The sequence below is a fragment of the Vicia villosa genome, linkage group LG1 (assembly GCF_029867415.1).
Source record: "Vicia villosa cultivar HV-30 ecotype Madison, WI linkage group LG1, Vvil1.0, whole genome shotgun sequence".
Lineage (NCBI taxonomy): Eukaryota > Viridiplantae > Streptophyta > Magnoliopsida > Fabales > Fabaceae > Vicia > Vicia villosa.
In genome coordinates this window covers 10,058,991-10,080,306 of record NC_081180.1, presented here as the reverse complement: position 1 = coordinate 10,080,306, position 21,316 = coordinate 10,058,991, and the positions used below count along the sequence as shown (strand labels likewise).

The following is a 21,316-nucleotide window of genomic DNA, read 5'->3' as shown; positions in this document are numbered from 1 at the left end:
TTTGTCTTGAAGTTTAAAAGAAATTTTTTTTTTTTGAAAGGATGTCAAAACATCGATTTTTTTTGAAAGATAGTGTGATACCAACTCAAGCGTTTAGCAAAACTCCTAGGAGTCGGTTTACCGTATTCTCGTTTACAGTATGCTTTCGAATTAACCCTGCTTCAATTAGGACTTTTGAGGGTTGTAACATGGCCAGGTTCATGGTTTTAAAAAAAGATTTTTAGGCTCAAAATTTATTGGTGCCCACCCCCTTCGTGATGTTCTCCAACCTAAGTTCAGTTAACTTGACGCGAGCATTCATCCTTCAAGAGGAGCTGGAGACGTACGATTGAGGAGTTGATGAGGTGTTTGGACATGGCAGTCACTTACCTTTTATTATTGGTGTCTGATCACACGATCTTGAATTTATAGACACACGAATTTGCCCCTTTTGTTGAGGATCTTTTTTGTTTCCCTAACTTTTGCCTGGACAAATTCTTTTGAATTCTGAGTTTGAAGTCCAGCGGGATGCCCTAAATTTTGCCTTAGTCATTTGTTTTCAAGTTATTGACTTAGCGGGCTTTCTTTTTTTTTAATTCGTTCTTTTTCTTTTTTTTTGAGCAAGTCGTATGATCCTGAGACGTCTTTGATTTGTTGGAAAGATTATGACTGTCTCATTTCTTGGTCGACGAGGGATAGTCGTTGTTGTATCGTCATATTTGACCTCTTATTGCGCGAGAGATGACCATTGCGGTCTCGACTTTTCCTCAACCTTTTGAAGGATAACCATTGTTGTATCCTTATATGCGTGCTCCTGATGAATTTTGAATGCTCAACCAGGTTAACTGAACACTACCCTGCCCCTAGGTTAAATGCGAGGGTTTTCTCGTATAGAAAAATAAACTCCTACTTCAAGGCTCAAAGGGGTTGACAAGGGACTAACTTCCTTATATCTCCAGTGTTTAGGGATCTGAATCAATGCCTGTACATCATCAACAGGGTTTTACTCGAAAGCATACCATTTGAGATTATAGGTATTATAGGTTCGTCATTCTCCCTTCAGAGTCATCATGCTTTATCATTGAGAGTTTGGTATCACAAGCAAATAAGAACATATTAGAGCGAGAGCGAATGAATTTTTTCAAGACAAACACATCCAATGCATCGTTATTATAGTTCAAAAACACACAAGTATTGCATATAGACAGTATTGAACAAGAACAAGAAAGATTACACATGAAAATGCATGAGAAATTACGAATTGCCAACATTGAGGAGATTTTCTCCGTATGGACTTATTGCTTCAGAAGGTCCATTGAGTCGAGGGAGAACTTCAAATCTGGCCTGCAGGTGTGAATATGATAACCTTTGCATCAATCGGGTCTTGTACCTTATCTCGGACTGGTTGGCAATTATCGATCGACTGACCAAGTGCCCCAGAGAGGAAACCAAACCAAGCGTTCGTATCTGAACTACAGATTACTTCTAAGAAGAAGATTCTGACGAGGCCACAAAGGAGTTGTAAGTATCAAGCTTTAGGGATTTGAGGTAGAAAATGAGAAGCTCGTTGTCTGGAAACCTGTTATGCAATGATATGTATGCAAATGCATATGCAATGCTTTCAAGGATCTTTTTGGAACCCAATTTGCAACATTGACATGTAGTTGCAGCTTTGTTGAAGAACTTCGACTTCCGTCTTTGAACGTCCTTCTTTAAGAATCAGGCTCACCATATCCAGTGGGTCATAGCCTCTGATTCGGGGTATGGTACTTTTGAGCTTAAAAGAATGTGGCTAAAGGAAAATAAATCCTCTTGCCCCTTGATAGGAACTGTACCCTTGAGTTTGAAGGCATCTGGCTAGAGAAAAATAAATCCTCTTGCCCCTTGATAGGAATTGTACCCTTGAGTTTGAAGGCATATGGCTAGAGGAAAATAAATCCTCTTGCCCCTTGATATGAATTAAGGCTCCATAATAGTACCTGGGAATTATGCATCCTAAATACCAAAGATCCCTGAAAATGTTAGTCAGCACATTATGGAAAAGCATAGGGTAGTACGGACAAGTAAGTCCTACAAACAAAACCTGCAAGGAGATCAAGTGGTTAGATAACAAACATGTCACACAAGAGTCCTTAGGTTTACGGCTTGCATGGAGTATGACCAGGTGATTACCCTTCCCCAAAGGTACTTCTAAGGATAAGGATAATATCAGCAACGGGTTCTACCAGTGACCCAGAATTGTCAGCCCCTTCTAAAGCACCCTCGAACATGGTACATGCATACCACGCAATGACACTTTAAGAAGAAACCTATCTGAGCTGTAGTATCGGGTCGCGACCATAACTTGGCATGCACCAAGAATAGCCCTCCCACTACGTTCCTAAAAGTTAAGATGGGTTAAAGGTGACTAAAGGTCCTTGAGCTCCGACGCACCCAAAGATACATACGTAAACCTCTCTCATGCAAAAGAGGTACACAATAACCAATGGAGGCCTAACTCAAGCGCGAACTTCATTTTGACCAATCCCAAGCATGCACAAGGGAGGTCTCCATGACTATGCCGCTCCTATCTTAAAGTGCACTCGAACCCGGGTATAGGATTCATCTTCCACAAAACCCAAGCAACCATGAGAATTAAAGCAATCAAACAAACAAATTAGTGATCTAAGCCCTAAGGTAAACCCCTCTTTAAAAGTGTCCCCAGCAGAGTCGCCAGTTCTGTAACTCGGTGAACTGACTTTTATTTTTAATATGCAACAATGTTGCGGTGAGCATGAGTCGCCACCGACTTTTATTTTGTCCAATGTTAGGAAAGGTAAAAAGTACAGAAAAAGACCTTTTGAAAGAAAACGGGCTCGGGGGGTAAGTTATGAAAAGGGAAGGTGTAAGCACCCTTTTCATCCGTAGTTATCTACGGGATCTTAACTTGCTTAGCTCATGTTTGTTTGTTTGATTTGAGTTGAAAAGGGACATAAGGACTTTAGCGTAAATGCGTAGCCTTAGTCTTTGAAAAAGTATTGAAAAGATGTTTTTTAATCGAGCTAGGCATATTAAGAGCACTACCCTAAACAGACAGTCTTTTTCTATACTTTTTAAAGTTCCTAGGACTATCCATGCTATATGGAAGTAGGTAGTCCCTGTTATATTGGACGTGCGGGTCATCGAAGGGTCATCGAGGTCGTTGAAGGCAACATGATAGAGGAACCTTAGCATTCTAGCAGGACTATCATCATTTTCCGAAGGGACTCCGAGGGACAAGATCTTTTACCGTAGGCAACAATCGAGGGTCATCGAGGGACTAAGATCTTTTCTATGATGATATTTTCAAGGGTCATCGTTTGCTAAGATACCTCTACATTCGAGGGACACGACCATATAATCGTAAGGCAACCGAGAGGGGCGTACCCTAGAGGTGGGTGTGTGCACCAAACATGTGTGTTGGATTCGAATATTTAATCTTAGTTAGTGATCTAACGATTAATTAAGTTATCTTGCCATACAATCCTAACATACATCTAAGCAGTATATAGCAGTTTATAGTTGCAGAAAGTAAAGCGGAAAAATAAAGGCCCTAGACTATTACATGGCTTTGGGAGAGATACATAATATGAGGTGCGAAAAATAAAACCTAATTTAGAGCTATTACAACCCATGAACGGTTACTTAAAGGTATAAAATATGCGGGGAAAGAATTGAACTACGTTATTACAAGAAACTTGAATTAAAGCGGTCATAAAACGCCCATAAAAATATCCAAGAGCCTCAAGTATGGTACCTCACAATCAAAACAAAAAGTTAGAGACAAAGCATAAAATAATGTATGAGAAAACGGTAAAAAATATGAACAAATATGGATCAATAATTATATTAAATGATATTTTTTTGTACTTTATGAACATATGATTTAAAAAATAAAATTCTAATAAGAACAGCCTATATATTAACGAATATAATTTACAAATGTTATACAAAATTATTTCTTGAAAATAGTACAAAAAAAAAGTTAACAAAAATGTTTATATTAAGATTATTTTAATAACAAATTAAATTGTATAAAAATGTTTGATGCAGTTAGAATAACTTGTACTAGTTTTGGTTAGACTAATATAAAAATACGTCGGCTTCGGTTTCTTAAATTCCCCTGAAAACATATGCTGTATAATATTATTATTCATTTCATTTGAGAAACTAAAACAAACCTTAGAATTATTAAGTATTCCAGCCCAACCCAATTGAAAACATAACCCTAATTGACTTATAATTTATCCTCACAAAACAGCAGCTATTGAAAAAAACTGAGAACAAGCAGAGGACATGGTAGGACTCTCGTCATCATGAAAAACACACGCATCACCCTCTAAAACCCAAGATCGAATCTTTCAATACAAATTAAGGAAAATAAAACAGAAATTAACAGTGGAATAAAAGGGCTTTACCGGAAGCGCGAGATCGGGATGGTGGCGGTTCAGATCGAAAGCACGAGAAGCTTGTGTTCGCGATGGTTGAACGGGGCTCAATGGTGGTGCGCCGTCGACGGCAAGCTTTAGGGCGGCGTCGGTTGTAGGTGCGTCTCCGGCATGGGTGGCCAGATGATCCTCGCGGCGGTGGCGAATCTGTGTGTGGATCGATTTCTACATCGGTCATGTCCAAATGCAAATCCACTGTTCTTCTCCTTTTTTTTAGTTTACCTGCAAAAAAATATTCTACAAATATTGGTGAGGTATGATTAGTATCAGCAAATTTCGTTTGCAATTTAGTACATGAAGTTGATTAGAGGTGGGCAAGAAGATATTGGTTTCGTGTAAAAATTATTGTTATTGTAACATGATAATTTTACGAAAAATTATTGTCCTCGTCAAAGCAACAACAACCTGAAAAGGTGTACTAATCGACGTATGAGAAAAGTTAGTGGCGGTAGAATAAGGGTTCTTGGGTGAAGAAGTCTGAAAAGTGTTGTTAGAAAATAGGGTTTGTGATTATGTACGTGAATCCCGTCAATTGGTGAAAGAGACCCCTTTTAATCTTGAAACCATGTCACAAAATGGTATTGAACAAACACATTAATTGATATTATGAGCTTTGTCTATTGTGTTAATTTCTTTTAATTTTTCATGATTCTTGTCTTACGGTTGTTTTGGAATGTTATTGATTTGTGATTTTGTGGTTAAATGATATTAAAATAAAACTAACTTCACCCTTGCTTCCTTACCAATTGTGCTATATTATTTATTCGAAATAAAAAGCCAATTGAAAGTTTATGAAGCATCAATCAACATTTCGCTATTTAAAATATAACAATTTAAGAGTAAACTATTATATTTTAAAATAGATTTTAAATCGAATATTTATAAAATTCAGGATATCAACGTAAATGAAACCTAGATTTTATAAAAACCCAATTTTTGAAATAGTTTTGAATTTTTGAAAAGTGTGGGCAAATTTTGGGGTATGACAGTGTCCGTCCCGCCCCGCACCGTTTTTTTGCGGGCTTTTGCGGGCATTAGCTTTTTCATACAATTTTACTATTTTTAGGCCTAAAAGGTTCAATGCCCGTGGGCTTTTCTCGCCCCGCCCTCACTTTTTGCGGAATTTTGTGGGACGGGCCTAAACGGGACGGGCATGCCCGTTTGCCACCCCTATGCTCAACAAACCTATATAACAACATGCATGTCTCATCTTGTATTATAACCATATATGTTGGTTTATAGGAAGGCTTGTCACCTAATAGTTTATTTTTGAGAAAACCATATACTAATAATATTTTTCATTATTCCAAAATAGAAAAAACAATAAAAACAAATTCATGCAATATCCATTTTTTGACACGATGACACGTGATATACCACTATATAATTGATATCGTTCTTATCCAACTATGCCACACACCGTAGCAATCAAGAACTCAAATTCCTCAATTTCTAAATATAAATTCACGAATTTTTCGCATAAATAAATGCTCAACAGACCTATATCTGAATAAGAAATCAATTCAGAAATCGCCATTTTTACGATATCGATCGGCGACACCGTCAATCTCATTAGGTTCCATTCTTCACCGCTTCTTTTTCTTCCAATTCGTTGTTTTCTGATGTTAATGTGTTAATCGATGATCGATTTCGTTACTCTGTATTTTGCAGGAGTTTTGTTTCGTTAATCTATGACGATGAAATTTGGGAAATTATCACTGTTGATTAGTTTCAGTGTTTTCTGTTATGCAGTGGTACTGTACTGATACATTTTTTTCTTCACTATATATTTGTGTGTATTTTATTATTCAATTTTTGAGATTTGTTTTTGTTGATGGATATCAGATTGCTGTACCTGAGACTTGTCCTGCTACTAATGTTGGTAAATGCGGGGATTCAGATGATTGGGAAGGGGAGTTTTTCCCTGGCATTTCCAAAATTAAATATGAGGTTAACTTTTTTATCACTATTTTTCCTTTTTATTTTTTGTCAACATAATAATGTGAAGATTGTATTGATATAAGACTGTAAAATCATGGTTTTAAATTGCGATTGCGGATGGGATTGCGGTCATTGCAGTTGCTGCAATGCACATTGCGGCCTTTGCAGCATGACTTCTGATTGAGAAGAGTTTGAAATACACAGTTAAAAAACATTTAATGTTATATTTTTCATAAGTAAGTTGAGTTTTGGGATCTTAAATTTTGAGTTTGGACTAAAATACTTAAGAAACCTGTCCGAAGTTGCAGTCCGATGCGGTTGGGGAGACTACCATCAGCAATATTGCGACTGCGATTGCGGACTGCAATTTAAAACCATGAGGAAAATGTAAGGAATTAAGGGGATGCAATGATTTGAAGGGAGACAAGAGGATAATAGAGGTTTATTTGATTATTTGGGAGTTTGAGATCCTCTTAACTCCTCCAAATTTTTGAAAATTCAAACTTCTTTTCGAAGATTAGCATGGGAGGGTTATGGTGTTTGCATGATAATGTCCAATTTTGCCCTACCTGAGAAATCTTAGATGCCCTTGAAGTTTAATGAGTTCTGATCTAGTAATTTGATCATAGTAATGTGTTGTGTGTCAATTTATTAGTACATTTATTTGATTTTCAGGGGCCTTCGAGTAAGAATCCACTTTCATTTAAATGGTATAATGCAGAAGAGGAAGTTCTTGGGAAGAAGATGAAGGTTGGTTTTCATTTATAATATAAGCAGTCTTTTTTATTCGACCTACTATTGGATTTTGATTTGACTTCACTCTATGTGACTTTAGGATTGGTTCAGATTTAGTGTTGCATTTTGGCATACATTCCGTGGAACAGGTGGTGACCCATTCGGTGCACCTACCAAACATTGGCCATGGGAAGATGGTACCAATTCATTAAGCATGGCTAAAAGAAGGAGTATGTCAATTCTTCACCCTCACATTTGATATACTTCATATATTTTGGAGATTATAATGTGATACTAAATAAAATTTTCTTAATTATCTCAGTGAGAGCAAATTTTGAGTTCATAAACAAACTTGGTGTCGACTTTTGGTGCTTTCACGATAGGGATATAGCACCTGATGCGCCGACTCTTGAGGTGAGCCAGTCTTTAAAATTTATCAGCTTTACTTAGTTTTAGTTCTTATAGAGGATCAAAGTATGAGATTATTGAATTGTGGTCATAGACATAGTTGACGGAATGTGTTTTCTTGAATAATATGCATTACTGCTACATTTACTGTGGTTTTATACTCTTTCTGAGCTATTGGACTGCACTTGTTGCCTTTGTCTTAGGAAACAAATGCAAACCTGGATGAAGTGGTGGCTCTTGCTCAAGAGCTTCAGACTAAGGTAATTTGACATGAATGAATATCTTAATATATAATAATTGTTTTCTGATAATCAGCTTAAAGTTGGAAAACAGGTATTTTTTATATTCAAATCAATACATAATTCCAGTAATTATGCTTCACTTCAAATATATATTATGAAATGTTTAGAAACTTAGGAAATGCAGAAATTTTAGATTTTTTTTAGTGAATTATGGTTTTGAAATGTTGAAATCACAATTTTTTTCCACCTTTTCATATATAGGGTAAAAAGAGTGTTTTGTGGGGAACAGCTCAGTTGTTCATGCATCCTCGCTATATGCATGGTGCTGCTACTAGGTAACATTGTATACCATTATCTCCTAGCTTGTCTATACAGTCCTTGTGACTCACTAAGTGAAATTCTTTACAGCTCTGAGTTAGAGGTGTATGCATATGCTGCTGCTCAAGTGAAGAAAGCCATGGAGGTACATTCATATAGATATAGTATAGTAATAGTAACAAGGTCGATTTATTTTCAGAACCAATGTTCATTTTTGCTGTTGATATAAATAAAATGCAGGTGACACATTATTTGGGAGGAGAAAATTATGTGTTTTGGGGTGGCCGTGAGGGTTACCAATCTCTTTTGAACACAGATATGGAACGAGAGCTTAATCACTTGGTATGTGAATCTATCTGTTTTTGTAGTGATCTGATTGTGCTCTCTTTTTGCCTCTTGTGCTAGTAAACAATGCAAAAGAAATATCCTTGAAAATAAAGAAATAATACTAGTATCAATTTGCACACTACAACAACAGGAATAACCAGGTATCAACGTTAGTGCTAAAAAAATGTAATTAGGAGCTCAGCAAGAAGCCTTGCGAAAATTTTTGATTTTATAAAATGCTCTATATCTATAATAGAAATTATTTGTCCATTTACATAGTAGTTTACATATAAAATAATGAGACACTCTAGCTTTTGGTAATTCATTGCCTACTCCAAAATTTTTATGTAGTTTTTGCCTTCTAATCTGCAATGTGTTGTATCTTCTTAAAACAATGCTTCCGCATATTTACCTGATTACAGGCTAGATTTTTTGAAGCTGCTATTGCGCATAAAAAGAAGATTGGATTCAATGGTAAACATTCCCTGGAATACCAACTAGCTGGATCATTGTATATCACTACGTTATGAAACATAGGAGGAGACGAGGAGTAGAGCACAACTATAATTTTATCTCTATACGGACTACAACATAATTTTTTTTCTTATGATTATTTTCTGTTATATTCTTAGGGACACTTTTAATTGAACCAAAGCCACAAGAGCCTACAAAGCACCAGTACGTATTCTACATATTCAATAAAAAATTCCAGTGCCTATAAGCTCATTACTAATATATATTCCTCCAGGTATGATTGGGATGCTGCAACTTCAGCTAATTTCTTGCGAAAATATGGACTTATAGGTAATATTTGCTTGTATTCATCATTCAAATATCTCCCAAGAATCATAAAATGGGGCGTGATGTCTTTCTATAATGAATTTGTTATGTTGTCAAATAGTACACCAGTAAGAGTAAGACTTTGAACTGTATACAATTTCTTATTGCTCTTTATCTTCTTCTAAATCTGTAATTTACTTTGGCTTAAAATCTAAATGCTGATCTTAAGTCCTGTATGCTACTTTTTCCTCTTTGAAACTGTATTTCTCCTCTCTTCCTGAGTTAGAAAATTTTATTTATACTTGAATTTAATGGCAACATTATCCCTAATATGTATAAATTTAGCCAAAATTGCACCCCAACAAACGCGGTACAAATCTCTTTGCTGCTTGCATGTGTTTTAGGCTTCTCTGATATTCGTCATTAAAATTGTGTTATATTACTTGCACAAATTTCTCACTTCCTCAATTTTGGTCCTTCTGCAGGGGAATTCAAACTTAACATTGAGTGCAACCATGCCACCCTTTCTGGTCACAGGTGAATCTTTCATTGTACATTGTGCTCACGTGTGAAGTTACTGATGATACTTTCTATTCTAATTTTGCTGTTCATTACTGAATCTGGACATGTTTGTTATACTTTCCAATGCCTGTCGTAGTTGTCATCACGAGCTTGAAACTGCAAGGATTAATGGATTGTTGGGTAATATTGATGCAAATACCGGTGATCCTCAAGTTGGTATGTGCAAATTCTCTATGTAAAAAATAAAAATAATGAACTTCTAACATGGAAGACTGAGTATTAACCTGTCACAATGTATTATAGGAAGTTGTAATATGAAAAGCTTTTATCTCAATTTCAGGTTGGGACACAGATCAGTTTCTCGTTGATATCCAAGAGGCAACAATGATTATGCTCAGTGTTATCAGAAATGTATGGAAGTACTTGTTTCGTGATTTGTGTCTTGAAGTGCAAGACTCCTCACCTTAGAAACACTATCATCTGACGGGGTTATTCTTTTTTTTTTCTTGATTTTTCTAGGATGGAATTGCACCAGGTGGATTCAACTTTGATGCCAAATTGTGAGTCCTTCACTATTTTTTGTACTCATCCATTTTTACGCCTTTACATTTTACTTACCAAGTGACATTTTAGGCGGAGAGAGAGCACAGATGTTGAAGACTTATTCATAGCTCATATTGTCGGAATGGATACAATGGCCCGAGGTCTCAGAAATGCTGCCAAGCTAGTTGAGGTGATACATTCTATCCTCCCTTCCATCAACTTTCGTCCTCATAATATTCAGATCTGTAATGTCAATCTGAAAGCTTATATTTTTCAATCTCTCCTGACAAGTAAACTAATAATTTCTCATTATGTTTGACCAAAAGGACGGTTCTCTGGCCGAGCTTGTCCGCAAGAGATATCAAAGTTTTGATACAGAAATTGGGGCTCAAATAGAGGTAATATTGTCCGGACATTTTCTTTTCATTTATATTCAATGCTTTTTGTGTTTTATTTGATTGGATATGTATGTTGCCATAGGCTGGAAAAGCCGACTTTGATTTCCTTGAGAAGAAGATCAAGGAATGGGGAGAGCCAAAGGTTGCTTCTGCAAAACAGGTAAACTAAAACTCAAAATCTCTTGTAACAATAAGAGATATCAATACCTCGCAAGATCTTACGTACCAAAGATGCCTAAGAGTGCTATGATCAGCAAAAGATCGTTGCCGGTGTGGTCAAAATCGAGCTTTTTGAAGCAAGATCGGAATGAAAACGTGTTGGTCCTTTTTTTGGGCCTGAATTATAATTCCCATGAATCATGAGGACATTTACCAAGTTATTGCATTTTTATACCTATTGATGTTTAGTCCTCTCAATATTTACTTATTCTAATAAATATGTCTAACTATGTTACAGGAGCTAGCTGAGATGATCTTCCAGTCTGCTATGTAGAAAGCAGGCATCTAGCTCTGCGTGCAAGTTGTATTTCTTGTCCTTTTTTGTTAGGAACAGTTTACGGCAATAGTATTAGTTTTAGTGGTGTAATAAATGAAAATCCAGATTAACTTATAGTATCAAGCTGCTTATTTTTGCTTGTGATAAATAATGCGTGGAGCCAATATATCTGTTGGGTTCCCCTGTGCATTCGAAGCCAGGTGAAGTGCATGTTAACTTTTGTATAAAACTGATGTGTCGCATTCCTTCTCTGGCTATAAATGACAGTTTATCATGCAGAATTAATAGTTATATTTCTACCTTTTTTTTTAAAATATTTTACATTTTTATTTGTTTGCTGTTTATTACGGGGATCATTTACTATTTTACATTTTTATTTGTTTGGATCGCCCTTCCCACGGTGTGTTGCTCATCTACCATTAGTGAAAATTAAATAATACCTCTAAATTCCAGACGCACCCAAAATGACAAGTTTTCTCATATTTTTGTCAAATCAAAGATAAAAACAAGTCCAAATATTAAAAATCGGATACACCCGAATCAAAGTCATTCTCAAGAGGGAGTCTCTCGTCGTTGAAGTAGATAAATGCAAGATACGAACATAGAGACATTAATTGTTGTTTTTGTTAACAACATAAGGGACGTACATATTTATATAAGTTTTAGATCAACCTCAAAAATTCAATATTGTCTTAGGGGATATTCTAAATATTGAATTACATATTCGTCCTTTTAACGCATATTCGTCCTTACAAGAAGAACCTGTCACAAAAAGAATGTGTTTTTTGACTTAGAAAATTTAAGTGTAATGTTTATATAAGTAATGTTATATATATATATATATATATATATATATATATATATATATATATATATATATATATATATATATATATATATATATATATATATATATATAAACACATGAAAATGTATCCGGATTACATTGCTCAAAATAACAATCCAACACTACATACCAAAAATGAGTCACCACCTAAATATATTGTAAGATAAAAATTAAAAATATATCAAAAATATGTCACCACCTGGATCTATATCTATGAGTGGTTTCACATGTAATTTTTGCTCATTTGATTCTCTTTCAATCTCGTTGAACTTGATGAACTCTTCCATCCAATCCATAAAGTTATCCGACCAAGTTTCAATTTCTTTTGTGGAATGAGTTGTCCATTCTAGGAATATTTGTGGTATAAGACACCCCAATTTCAAATAAACTTGAACGAAATGTTGTGATTTTGAAAGCCACCTAATAAACACGACGCATCTGGTTGAATTTTGAGGTGGACCACTTTAAAGTGGAAAAAATGTTTTTGAAAAATCATATCTTGTCAGATCGAATGCACCTTGTTATACGCACTTGCAATAAAATGATCCATTTCAAATAAATTCATCCATTCTGATTAACCTCAAGTACTCCATTCTGAACTTTATCGCGTAGAAAATGAAACTTTGTGTCAATGCGCTTGCTTCTCCCATGCAACACTAGGTTCATGGCAAAACTTATAGCAAATTTATTGTTAATCATCAATTTGACTGGTTTGCTCACCTTGAACTTTAATTCCTGCAACAAACTCATCATCTAAACAACTTGACACGCAGACAATCTCCAGCACTGTATTCTGCTTCACATGTTGACAGTGCAACCACTGGTTGCTTCTTGGAATACCAAGAAATGAGAGCACTTAGATATATAAACATGCATTCTGTTGTGCTTCTTTTATCAACTCTGTCACCACACCAGTCAAAATCTAAATAACATATCAATTCAGAGTCATTTGACACTCCAAATGGAAACATAATATCATACTTCAAAGTTCCCTTAATATACCTGAGGATTTTGACTGCATCTTGGTAATGTAACAATTTTAGCTTACTCATAAACCTACTTATCATTCCAACCGCATAGCATATGTTAGGCCTAGTGTTACACATGTATCTATGCGAACCAATCAACTGTTTGAAGATTGTAGCATCTACTTCCTCACCATATGGATCAGAGTCCAGTTTATGGTCTGTTTTTGCAAGTGTGATTGCATACTTACAATCCATCATATCGAATCTCTTCAGCAACTCAAGTTCATACTTAAGTTGATGAACAATTATTCTCTTTTCAGAGCATAAAATATCCATTCCTAAAAAATATACCACATTTCCAAGGTCATCAATATCAAAAGCATTCATTAGAACCTTTTTGAACTTGTTTTTCTTAGAACTACAACTCCCTAATAGAAATATGTCATCTACATAAAGACACACCAGAATCAAATTGCCATCAGAGGTACGCTGCATTCACATATTATACTCTATTTCACATTTTTTGAATCCCTGATGCTTGAAAAATGAATCAGTTTTCATATTCCAAGCCCTTGGAGTTTGTTTAACTCCATACAAAGCTTTATGCAGATTGTACACCATCCCTTCTTTGTTCTCTATCACAAATCCAGGAGGTTGTAATACATAAACTTCCTCTTGCAATGAACCATTAAGAAAAGCTGACTTTACATCTAAATGTATCAGAGGTCAATTCCTATTTGCAGCTATAACAATCACTAGTCTGATTTTTTCATGTCTAGCTACAAGTGCAAACACTTCAAAGTAGTCTAAACTAAATTTCTATAAAAATTCTATAGCTACTAACCTTGCTTTATACTTGTAAATTGACCCATATGGCTTCATTTTAATCTTGAAAACCCATCTCACATTGATGGCTTTCTTGTTCTTTGATAGAACGGTCAATTTCCATATCTTGTTTATTTGGATTACCTCAAGTTCTACCTTCACGACGTTCATCCACACCTTCTTGAGAGACTAATTAACACTGGTGTATCTCCAAACACACCCAATATTTCACTTTTAGGGGATTTTTGGATATGCATATCCGAAATAATCTAATATTTCGTCTTTAGGAGGTTTCCGGATTTGCATATCCGAGCTAATGGAGTGTGAAAAAAATTAGAATCAAAGTGTACTATCTTATTATATACAATTTAAATGAATATAAATATACCCTAATATGGTCTTATTAAACACATGTTTTAATACATAAAATACTTATGAATAACTACATAACTATATGTGATAAAAAATAACATAATGTTTTTTATAATAATAAATTAAAAAATACAAAAATATATATTCTAACGTGGTCTCATTAAACACATATTATATTTAATAAAAAATACATTAATAAAAACAAATATTATTCTGTATTATATTAAAAAAAGATAGCAATATTTTTATTAATGTATTTTTTATTATATATAATATGTGTTTAATAAGACCATGTTAGAATGTATATTTTTTGTATTTTTTAATCGATATATCTTAATTCTAATTTTTTTAACACTATATTAGTTCGAATATACATATCCGAAAACCTCCTATAGACGAAATATTGAATTATTTCGGATATGTATATCCAAAAATCCACTGAAAATAAAATATTTGATGCATTCGGAGATGCATCTCAGAATTAAGGGGTATTACGAAAATTTTGCCAAAGGCCTCAAAGAAGACATAATGGTGCATTAAGAAATTGTGTTATAAAATTTGACCAATAAAAGGTAAACCCAATTCAAAGAATAAAATTCAACAATTTTACACAATTTCACCGATTTCAGAGTGATTTAAATCATTTTAAAATCATTCTAAAATACAATTTTATATAAAAAGGTTTCTACCTATGATATAACATTAAATGCAGACCTAGAAACGTAAAATTTATAGATTTTAGGTTTTAAATCGCAGTTTTAACTACCTTGTGTAAAAGGATAAATTGGTCGACAAAGGCAGCTATCCAAATTGGGGCAATAACTATAAGAGAACGTGGTGTGATAACCGTTCATTGACTGTATCTAAAAGCGTGGAGACATGAACCCCAAGGATTGGTCTAGCAGTGGAGACTTGGGTCTTTAGAGTGTGCTCCTCTCAAGGTCTTGAGTTCGAATCTTGCTAGGTGCTATCAATCCTTGTGTTGGGCCAGTCCATACAGAACTTTGTTCTGGCTTTAAAAGGGGCGTCCGCTAGTGGACGGTTGGATTGATCCCTCTTGGATTAGTCGGTCGCAAAGCCGAATTTCAAGATTTCCAAAAAAAAAACGTGAAGACATGCGGAAGCGGTAGAGTTGAGTTAGTGGATACGTGGTGTACTGAGAGAGAAAAGGGCGTCAAAAATCAGTTATCAACTTGTATTATAAATAAAAACTTTGTAATTAGATTTAAGGAGTTCAAACTTACTTTTAAACTGACTCAAAACTAAAAGTACCCACCGAAGAGTGAAATGAGTCTGAGGAGCGCAATGTATGTTTGAATCACCAACTTTTAATTAATGTCAAGTCTTTCGTTTACATTTTCTTTAATCTCTTTTACATTGTCCAACCAATATGTTTATGTTTTTGGCTTAACCTTTACTGTTACTTTTTCTCCAATATCTAACGACGCTAATTTAACCACTGTCGAAATCATCCAAACACTCTTTATTCTCACTACATTTGAAAAATCTAAGCACATGTTATGAGATTCACTAGTCGATCTTGCAAAACAAACTTTAATAAAAGACTAACGTTGTTTATCAATTTTTACGGTAAACACTATCTAAATAGTTTAAAAAAGTATAATTAAAAATATAAAAATTAAATATAATTGTTAAGAAATTATAAAATTAATTAAAACTAAGATTTTAAAAATTATAGAGGTGTGAGTGTAAATACAGGGGTGCAAGAAAAATTTCTGAAAAGCCACAGGCCCAAATTCCCGATTTCTGTCTAAATGCGCGAAACGAAGTAAAAACGAATGCTACATCCCAAAACTGAAAAAAGGTGAGGGAATCGAAATCATCACCTTCATCCTCATTTTCACCATCCCCATTCCCGATTCGTTTCTTCCCTCTCAAAACCTTCCCAAACCTAACAATTCCATCTCCAAATCTCACATTCTTCCATCCTATCCACAGATCAGATTCATCTTGCATGCACTTCCTCTCCTCAGATTCAGACTATCCTCTTCGAGATCCGATCCAATTTCAGAATAAGAATCCTTTTCAGCTGATTCATGTTCTAACCTTAACCGTGTACCGTGATTTTCCCTCTGCCGAATCGGAAGATGGGATTGGTGTTCACCAGATTGTTTTCGTCTGTTTTTGGTAATAAGGAAGCCAGAATTCTTGTTCTCGGTCTTGATAATGCCGGGAAAACTACTATTCTCTGTATGTTTTCGCAACTCTCTGCTTTTTGTGAAGTCAATTCGGTGATTTTTGTATTGCTTTGGTGATTTTTTTGGTTTTTGTTTTCAGATCGGCTTCAGATGGGTGAAGTTGTCTCTACCATTCCAAGTTGGTACTCGATCTCGTTTTGCGTTTTTTTCTCACCTAAATCTCAATGTCTTATTTTAGTTTTAAATTTTGAATTCAAGTTAGAACTTAGAAGCAATGCTATTTGGTTCAAAATTGTGCACAAATTGAAATGGTGCTTAGCAATATGCTTGGGAGGTCAACGATGAAAATGTTGTTTAGGAATTAACTACAAATATTTCTTACACTTATTGCTACAATTTTAAAATAATTGTTTTTAACAACATTTCCATTTACTCAACTGTATGTATTATATAAAATTGGATATGTTGTCCCGCCATGTATTCCAACGAATATAATGTAGATGGAACAGAATGTAAGAATGCTGTAGCCTCTTATATGTTTGCATACATGCTGCTTTTAAGTTTATCAATACATGCAGGATTTGATGATATTTTTGCTTAGTTTTATTTCTCCTTTTACGCGGTGGCTGACTGGTTTGTTTGATTATTTGATTCAGCGATCGGGTTTAATGTTGAAACTGTGCAGTATAACAACATTAAATTTCAAGTCTGGGATTTAGGTAATGACTTTAATTAGCTTGTTTTTATTTTATGTATGTTTCTTGGTGTATATGTATAATGCTGTTAAACATATTTGAAACCTACTAGTGTAATAGAGAGGAACATGTTATATGTTTACAAATTTTGCATTTTTTATCATAATTTAGTATAGGGGTAACAGTGAGTAAAGTACAAAAGCACTTATGCTTGTACAGGCTACCCACGTTTATTAAAAGATCCTTACATAGACCAAACCAGTGTTGGCTTTTAAATGGTGAAATATGGTTTCCCTTTATTTTGTCTTTCTTTTTTCAAAGTTGTAAAATAAAAGTACTAGTTGAATTGAGCACTAAAGTACCATTACCATTAATTTTTTGTAGGTGATTAATCACTTATGTCTGTACCTGTATAATATTAAACTCTATTTATTAGTGGGCGATTTATGTGGGTACTCTATTGTGTCTATTGAGGTCCAATTTCCATCCTTTATGTAGAGTAGGTGGCTTACACATCTTAATGACTTATGGGTGGCAAACAAAACAAAGAGTTTGGTGTAACGTCAAGTTAAATTTTATAAGTATTTCACAGACAGTCTACTCCCAGACCATTTTTCTGAGCTTGATGAGTCTGGCCCAAATCCTGTACAACAACAACAACCATTGTTTTTCAACACTAAAGTCTTGTACTCAGTAATATAAATCAACTTGTAAACCTGGCTTGACTTAACACCATCCCTACACATGGGACTATATATCAACTGTCATGGCATTTTGTCTCATTTTAGACACCAGCAAACTTACATGGCCCATGTTTTAAACTTGAGGTTTGCTAGTTTCTTTTCTGGGTACTGCAGTGATAAGTGCAACATGTAACAAAACAAGTTTGGATAATTTTTGTCCTCTTTTGGCTTTTAGTATTTTTTTTTTCATTTTGTAGTTTTTAATTTTGATATAGTGCAAGGGAAGATAATACTATTCTGAAACCTTTGACAATAAAACTATTATTTTTTCTTCTTGCGTCGAGCTATTTTCTTTGGACACATGAAAGAAAATGAACACACGTCAAACCATAAATATAGTGTTACTTATTTATAGTCATGTGAGCTTATAGTGGCACAGAACTTAATATTATGCAACATATGATTGCTTATTTCAATTTCTGATATCCAACTTTTGTTTATACAGGTGGGCAAACAAGTATCAGGTAAGCCTTTTGGTTTCTTTCTTGCTTCTTTTGACTGATGAAACATGTGTAATTTTTAAATAAATTTACTTTAACAGTTAAAATATGCCAAAATACACTACCGGAAGTGTCCTTCCAGTAACATATTTTCTATCAAAACACGCTATCGAAAGCATGTTTACAATTAACTCATCTCATTTTAAGGGTGGATTGAGAAAATTTCTAAGACTCTCATTCACAAGCACCGTCAATGTAAGGATTTTTACACTGGCAATCAATCATAACTGTCAGTTCGTTAAAAATGTTTCACTTTAATCATAATTACTTTTTAAGTCACTTTTTAGTTCACACTTGCCATTTCACATATAAATGGGGAAATAAATTATATGGTGGTAGCATGATTAAAAGAACAAATAACTGGCAAATCGAAAACCAGGTGGACCAAACCACAATATGGGAAATTAACTTTGTCCCTAATAAATATGCAATCTCTATACATTCTCTAACCTTTTTTCTGGGTTTGATTATTATTTTTGTCCTTAGGCCATATTGGAGGTGTTACTTTCCAAATACTCAAGCAATAATCTATGTTGTGGATTCAAGTGACACCGATAGGCTTGTGATTGCTAGGGAGGAGTTCCATGCTATTCTGGAGGTATATGTTCCTGATACACACTGCATTTAGAAATTTGGTACAAGTATTCAGTTTGTTACGCTTAAAATTCTGTGTAGCTTCTTTTACCAGGGATTGAGGTATCTAAGTCGTATTTCAAAAGTATATAGATTATGCGAATCTTGAACATTTGTTAAGAGGACTAAACAAAAATATGCTTTAGGTGTTATTTATGATTATATTTTTCTCCTAAGCTAAGAGGAAACTTTTATTGCATAGCTACAATGGTGCTATAAGATCATGAATGAATATATTAAAGAAAATGTAGGCATAGGTGAATATAACCTATTAAGATGCAATAATTAAATCTAAAGATGGTTTGGATATATGAAAAGAAAACCAATGGGATCGAGAGCTCATTAAGAAAAGCTTATGAAATGGAAGATAGTTGATAATCAAAGAAAAAGCGGGCATAGGTGAATAGAACCTATTAAGATGGTAGAACTAAAGCTAAAGATGGTTTGGATATATGAGAAGAAAACCAATGGGAGTGGGGAGCTCATTAAGAAAAGCGTATGAAATGGAAGATAGTCGATAATCAAAGGAAGGAGAGAGAGGAGGAGCAAGAAAAACTACTGGTGAAATAATTAATAGTGATTTAGATCCATGCAGCCTCTTTGAGGAGTTAGTTTTTAACTGAATTTAGTTGTGGTGTTTGATTCATCCTAGTCTACCGTTGTTGTTGTTGTTGTTGAAGGTTTAGTTAGAGTCTTTTTTGTTTGAAAAATACTTTTCTACTCCTTATTATCATTGGTAAATGTAATTATAGAGATGCTACTTTGTTTTAAGTAGTTTACTGTTTTTAAGGATTTGTCTGGAAAATGGTGACTACATCATTTTTCATGTTTTCATCATGTCACAAGCTCCTTGATAGAAGGAAACAAATTAAAAGTTGGTGGCATTTTTGTAATTGTCAATAAAAACTGTAAGTCTGTAACAAAAAGTGTTTTCTCTAACAAAACAAAACCCTATCAATTGCACTATTATTGTGGAGGTGTTTTAATGAATCATAAAGTTGATTAAAAAATATGCACTGGCTTCAATTTCATTTTTTATGTGATTATAATCTAATTCTTTTTTGAAACATAAAATAAAATTTGATGGCTAATTGATTTTATCTATTTCTTATTCTCGTTTGGTTAGATTTTATTTGTTTCCTATTGCCCTTTGGCTATGGCCTGTGGTTGTGTTGTCTCATCTGATTGTGATTTCAGTTATACAAAAACAAGGTAACACTAATTATTTTCTCTGAATCTTTTGTTAGGAAGAAGAACTAAAAGGTGCAGTTGTTCTCATTTTTGCAAACAAACAGGTCAGAATTTTATATATATTTATTGGATTCACATAGTTTCCCTAGGGGGATAAGAATTGAGCACTGAATATACAAGAGTTATGAAGCTGATATTATTTTGGAGAAGTCTATCTTAACTGGCATAATGCTAAAGATATCTTCAATTTATATTAATCTATGCACATGTACATAGATTATATGGCAAGCACATAGTGAAGCTAAAATTTTGAATTTTATTTATTAATTTGTCTCATGCGTGTCCCATTCCATTGTTCAGGACCTTCCTGGTGCTCTTGATGATGCTGCTGTGACGGAGTCTCTCGAGTTGCACAAGATTAAAAATCGCCAATGGTCTATTTTTAAAACTTCTGCCATCAAAGGCGAAGGACTTTTTGAGGGCCTTGACTGGTAAGTCTATTAAAATGGAAGGATATTTCAAGGTTGTTAGGATATCAAACATCATAAACTAGTAATATTGTTTCATTGTTAATTTATTCTTTTTCATTTTTTATAAGTTTTTTGAGGATATTTTTTCCAATGTTATAAATAAAACTCATTGATCATCTACTCAGTTAGGTATTTGCCAATGTTGATATATATATCCCTTTTCGAGATGTTTAGTTACACTGTTTCCAGCTGCAAGTTTGAAATAACATCTTTAGTTACTCACGGGGGCTATGTCTTGCGTAATGTTGATGTGTAGGTTGAGCAATACACTCAAATCTGGAGGTAGCTGAAGATGCAGGCTACAATGGGGGTAGATATTTAAGATTGGTTGATGAGTTGAGAAGGAAGGTCGGCATGCATATATTGGTATCACTTTCACTATGACGATATAATGATTATTGTTATTCGGGCTCGCTATTTTATTCGGTTTTTTGTGTTCCAAGATTAAATATATGAATGTGGGTCAACGATTGTTATTATCTTTTTGTCGCTCCCGTTTTTATTTTGCAAGTTCATTTCTTGACCCCTATGCATAGAGTAGTTTTTTGAAAGAAAAATTCATGTTAAATTTGTTGTGTAATTGAGCTACATTGGGTTATGTGAGATATTTGCTCATAGTAACCATAGTTTAGTATATGACAACGCTGGTTGATGAAGCTGGATGTGTTACTTCTCCAAATTTAGAAATTGCATTTTAT

General features: G+C 34.3%; 3 protein-coding genes across 3 annotated transcripts; 2 read left to right on the top strand and 1 right to left on the bottom strand.

Moving 5' to 3' along the window:
* Positions 1-5,852: 5,852 nt before the first annotated feature.
* Positions 5,853-11,446, top strand: LOC131628120 (xylose isomerase). The gene is made up of 21 exons (XM_058898989.1): positions 5,853-6,021; positions 6,117-6,199; positions 6,291-6,395; positions 7,062-7,136; positions 7,222-7,351; positions 7,444-7,535; positions 7,733-7,789; positions 8,033-8,106; positions 8,180-8,234; positions 8,330-8,431; positions 8,839-8,890; positions 9,049-9,094; positions 9,165-9,220; positions 9,682-9,733; positions 9,855-9,934; positions 10,059-10,129; positions 10,238-10,278; positions 10,352-10,451; positions 10,588-10,659; positions 10,742-10,819; positions 11,117-11,446. Exons 2-21 carry the CDS (start codon positions 6,137-6,139, stop codon positions 11,150-11,152), a joined length of 1,437 nt encoding a protein of 478 aa, XP_058754972.1. The 5' UTR covers positions 5,853-6,021; positions 6,117-6,136; the 3' UTR covers positions 11,153-11,446.
* A 1,305-nt stretch (positions 11,447-12,751) lies between these two features.
* On the bottom strand, positions 12,752-16,144 carry LOC131646103 (uncharacterized mitochondrial protein AtMg00810-like). Its single transcript, XM_058916275.1, has 2 exons — positions 16,015-16,144; positions 12,752-13,416 (listed from the first exon to the last, which is right to left on the bottom strand). The coding sequence occupies exons 1-2, from the start codon at positions 16,142-16,144 to the stop codon at positions 12,752-12,754; spliced, it is 795 nt and encodes a 264-aa protein (XP_058772258.1).
* On the top strand, positions 15,962-21,274 carry LOC131628111 (ADP-ribosylation factor 1). Its single transcript, XM_058898978.1, has 8 exons — positions 15,962-16,378; positions 16,466-16,504; positions 16,983-17,045; positions 18,210-18,228; positions 18,751-18,862; positions 20,145-20,192; positions 20,449-20,579; positions 20,875-21,274. The coding sequence occupies exons 1-8, from the start codon at positions 16,276-16,278 to the stop codon at positions 20,906-20,908; spliced, it is 549 nt and encodes a 182-aa protein (XP_058754961.1). The 5' UTR covers positions 15,962-16,275; the 3' UTR covers positions 20,909-21,274.
* The last annotated feature ends 42 nt before the right edge of the window (positions 21,275-21,316 follow it).

What these genes read in the sequence shown, in the direction of transcription:
- LOC131628120 (XM_058898989.1), top strand. Translation starts at nt 6,137, where the DNA reads ATGACGATGAAATTTGGGAAATTATCACTGTTGATTAGTTTCAGTGTT. An exon ending in AAAGAAGATTGGATTCAATG is followed by an intron (nt 8,891 to 9,048) that starts GTAAACATTCCC and finishes TTATATTCTTAG; the next exon opens with GGACACTTTTAATTGAACCA. An exon ending in GCCACCCTTTCTGGTCACAG is followed by an intron (nt 9,734 to 9,854) that starts GTGAATCTTTCA and finishes TGCCTGTCGTAG; the next exon opens with TTGTCATCACGAGCTTGAAA.
- LOC131646103 (XM_058916275.1), bottom strand. Translation starts at nt 16,144, where the DNA reads ATGCAAGATGAATCTGATCTGTGGATAGGATGGAAGAATGTGAGATTT. An exon ending in TGGTGAAAATGAGGATGAAG is followed by an intron (nt 13,417 to 16,014) that starts GTGATGATTTCG and finishes GTCTTTATGTAG; the next exon opens with ATGACATATTTCTATTAGGG.
- LOC131628111 (XM_058898978.1), top strand. Translation starts at nt 16,276, where the DNA reads ATGGGATTGGTGTTCACCAGATTGTTTTCGTCTGTTTTTGGTAATAAG. An exon ending in CGGGAAAACTACTATTCTCT is followed by an intron (nt 16,379 to 16,465) that starts GTATGTTTTCGC and finishes TTTTGTTTTCAG; the next exon opens with ATCGGCTTCAGATGGGTGAA. An exon ending in AGTTGTCTCTACCATTCCAA is followed by an intron (nt 16,505 to 16,982) that starts GTTGGTACTCGA and finishes TATTTGATTCAG; the next exon opens with CGATCGGGTTTAATGTTGAA.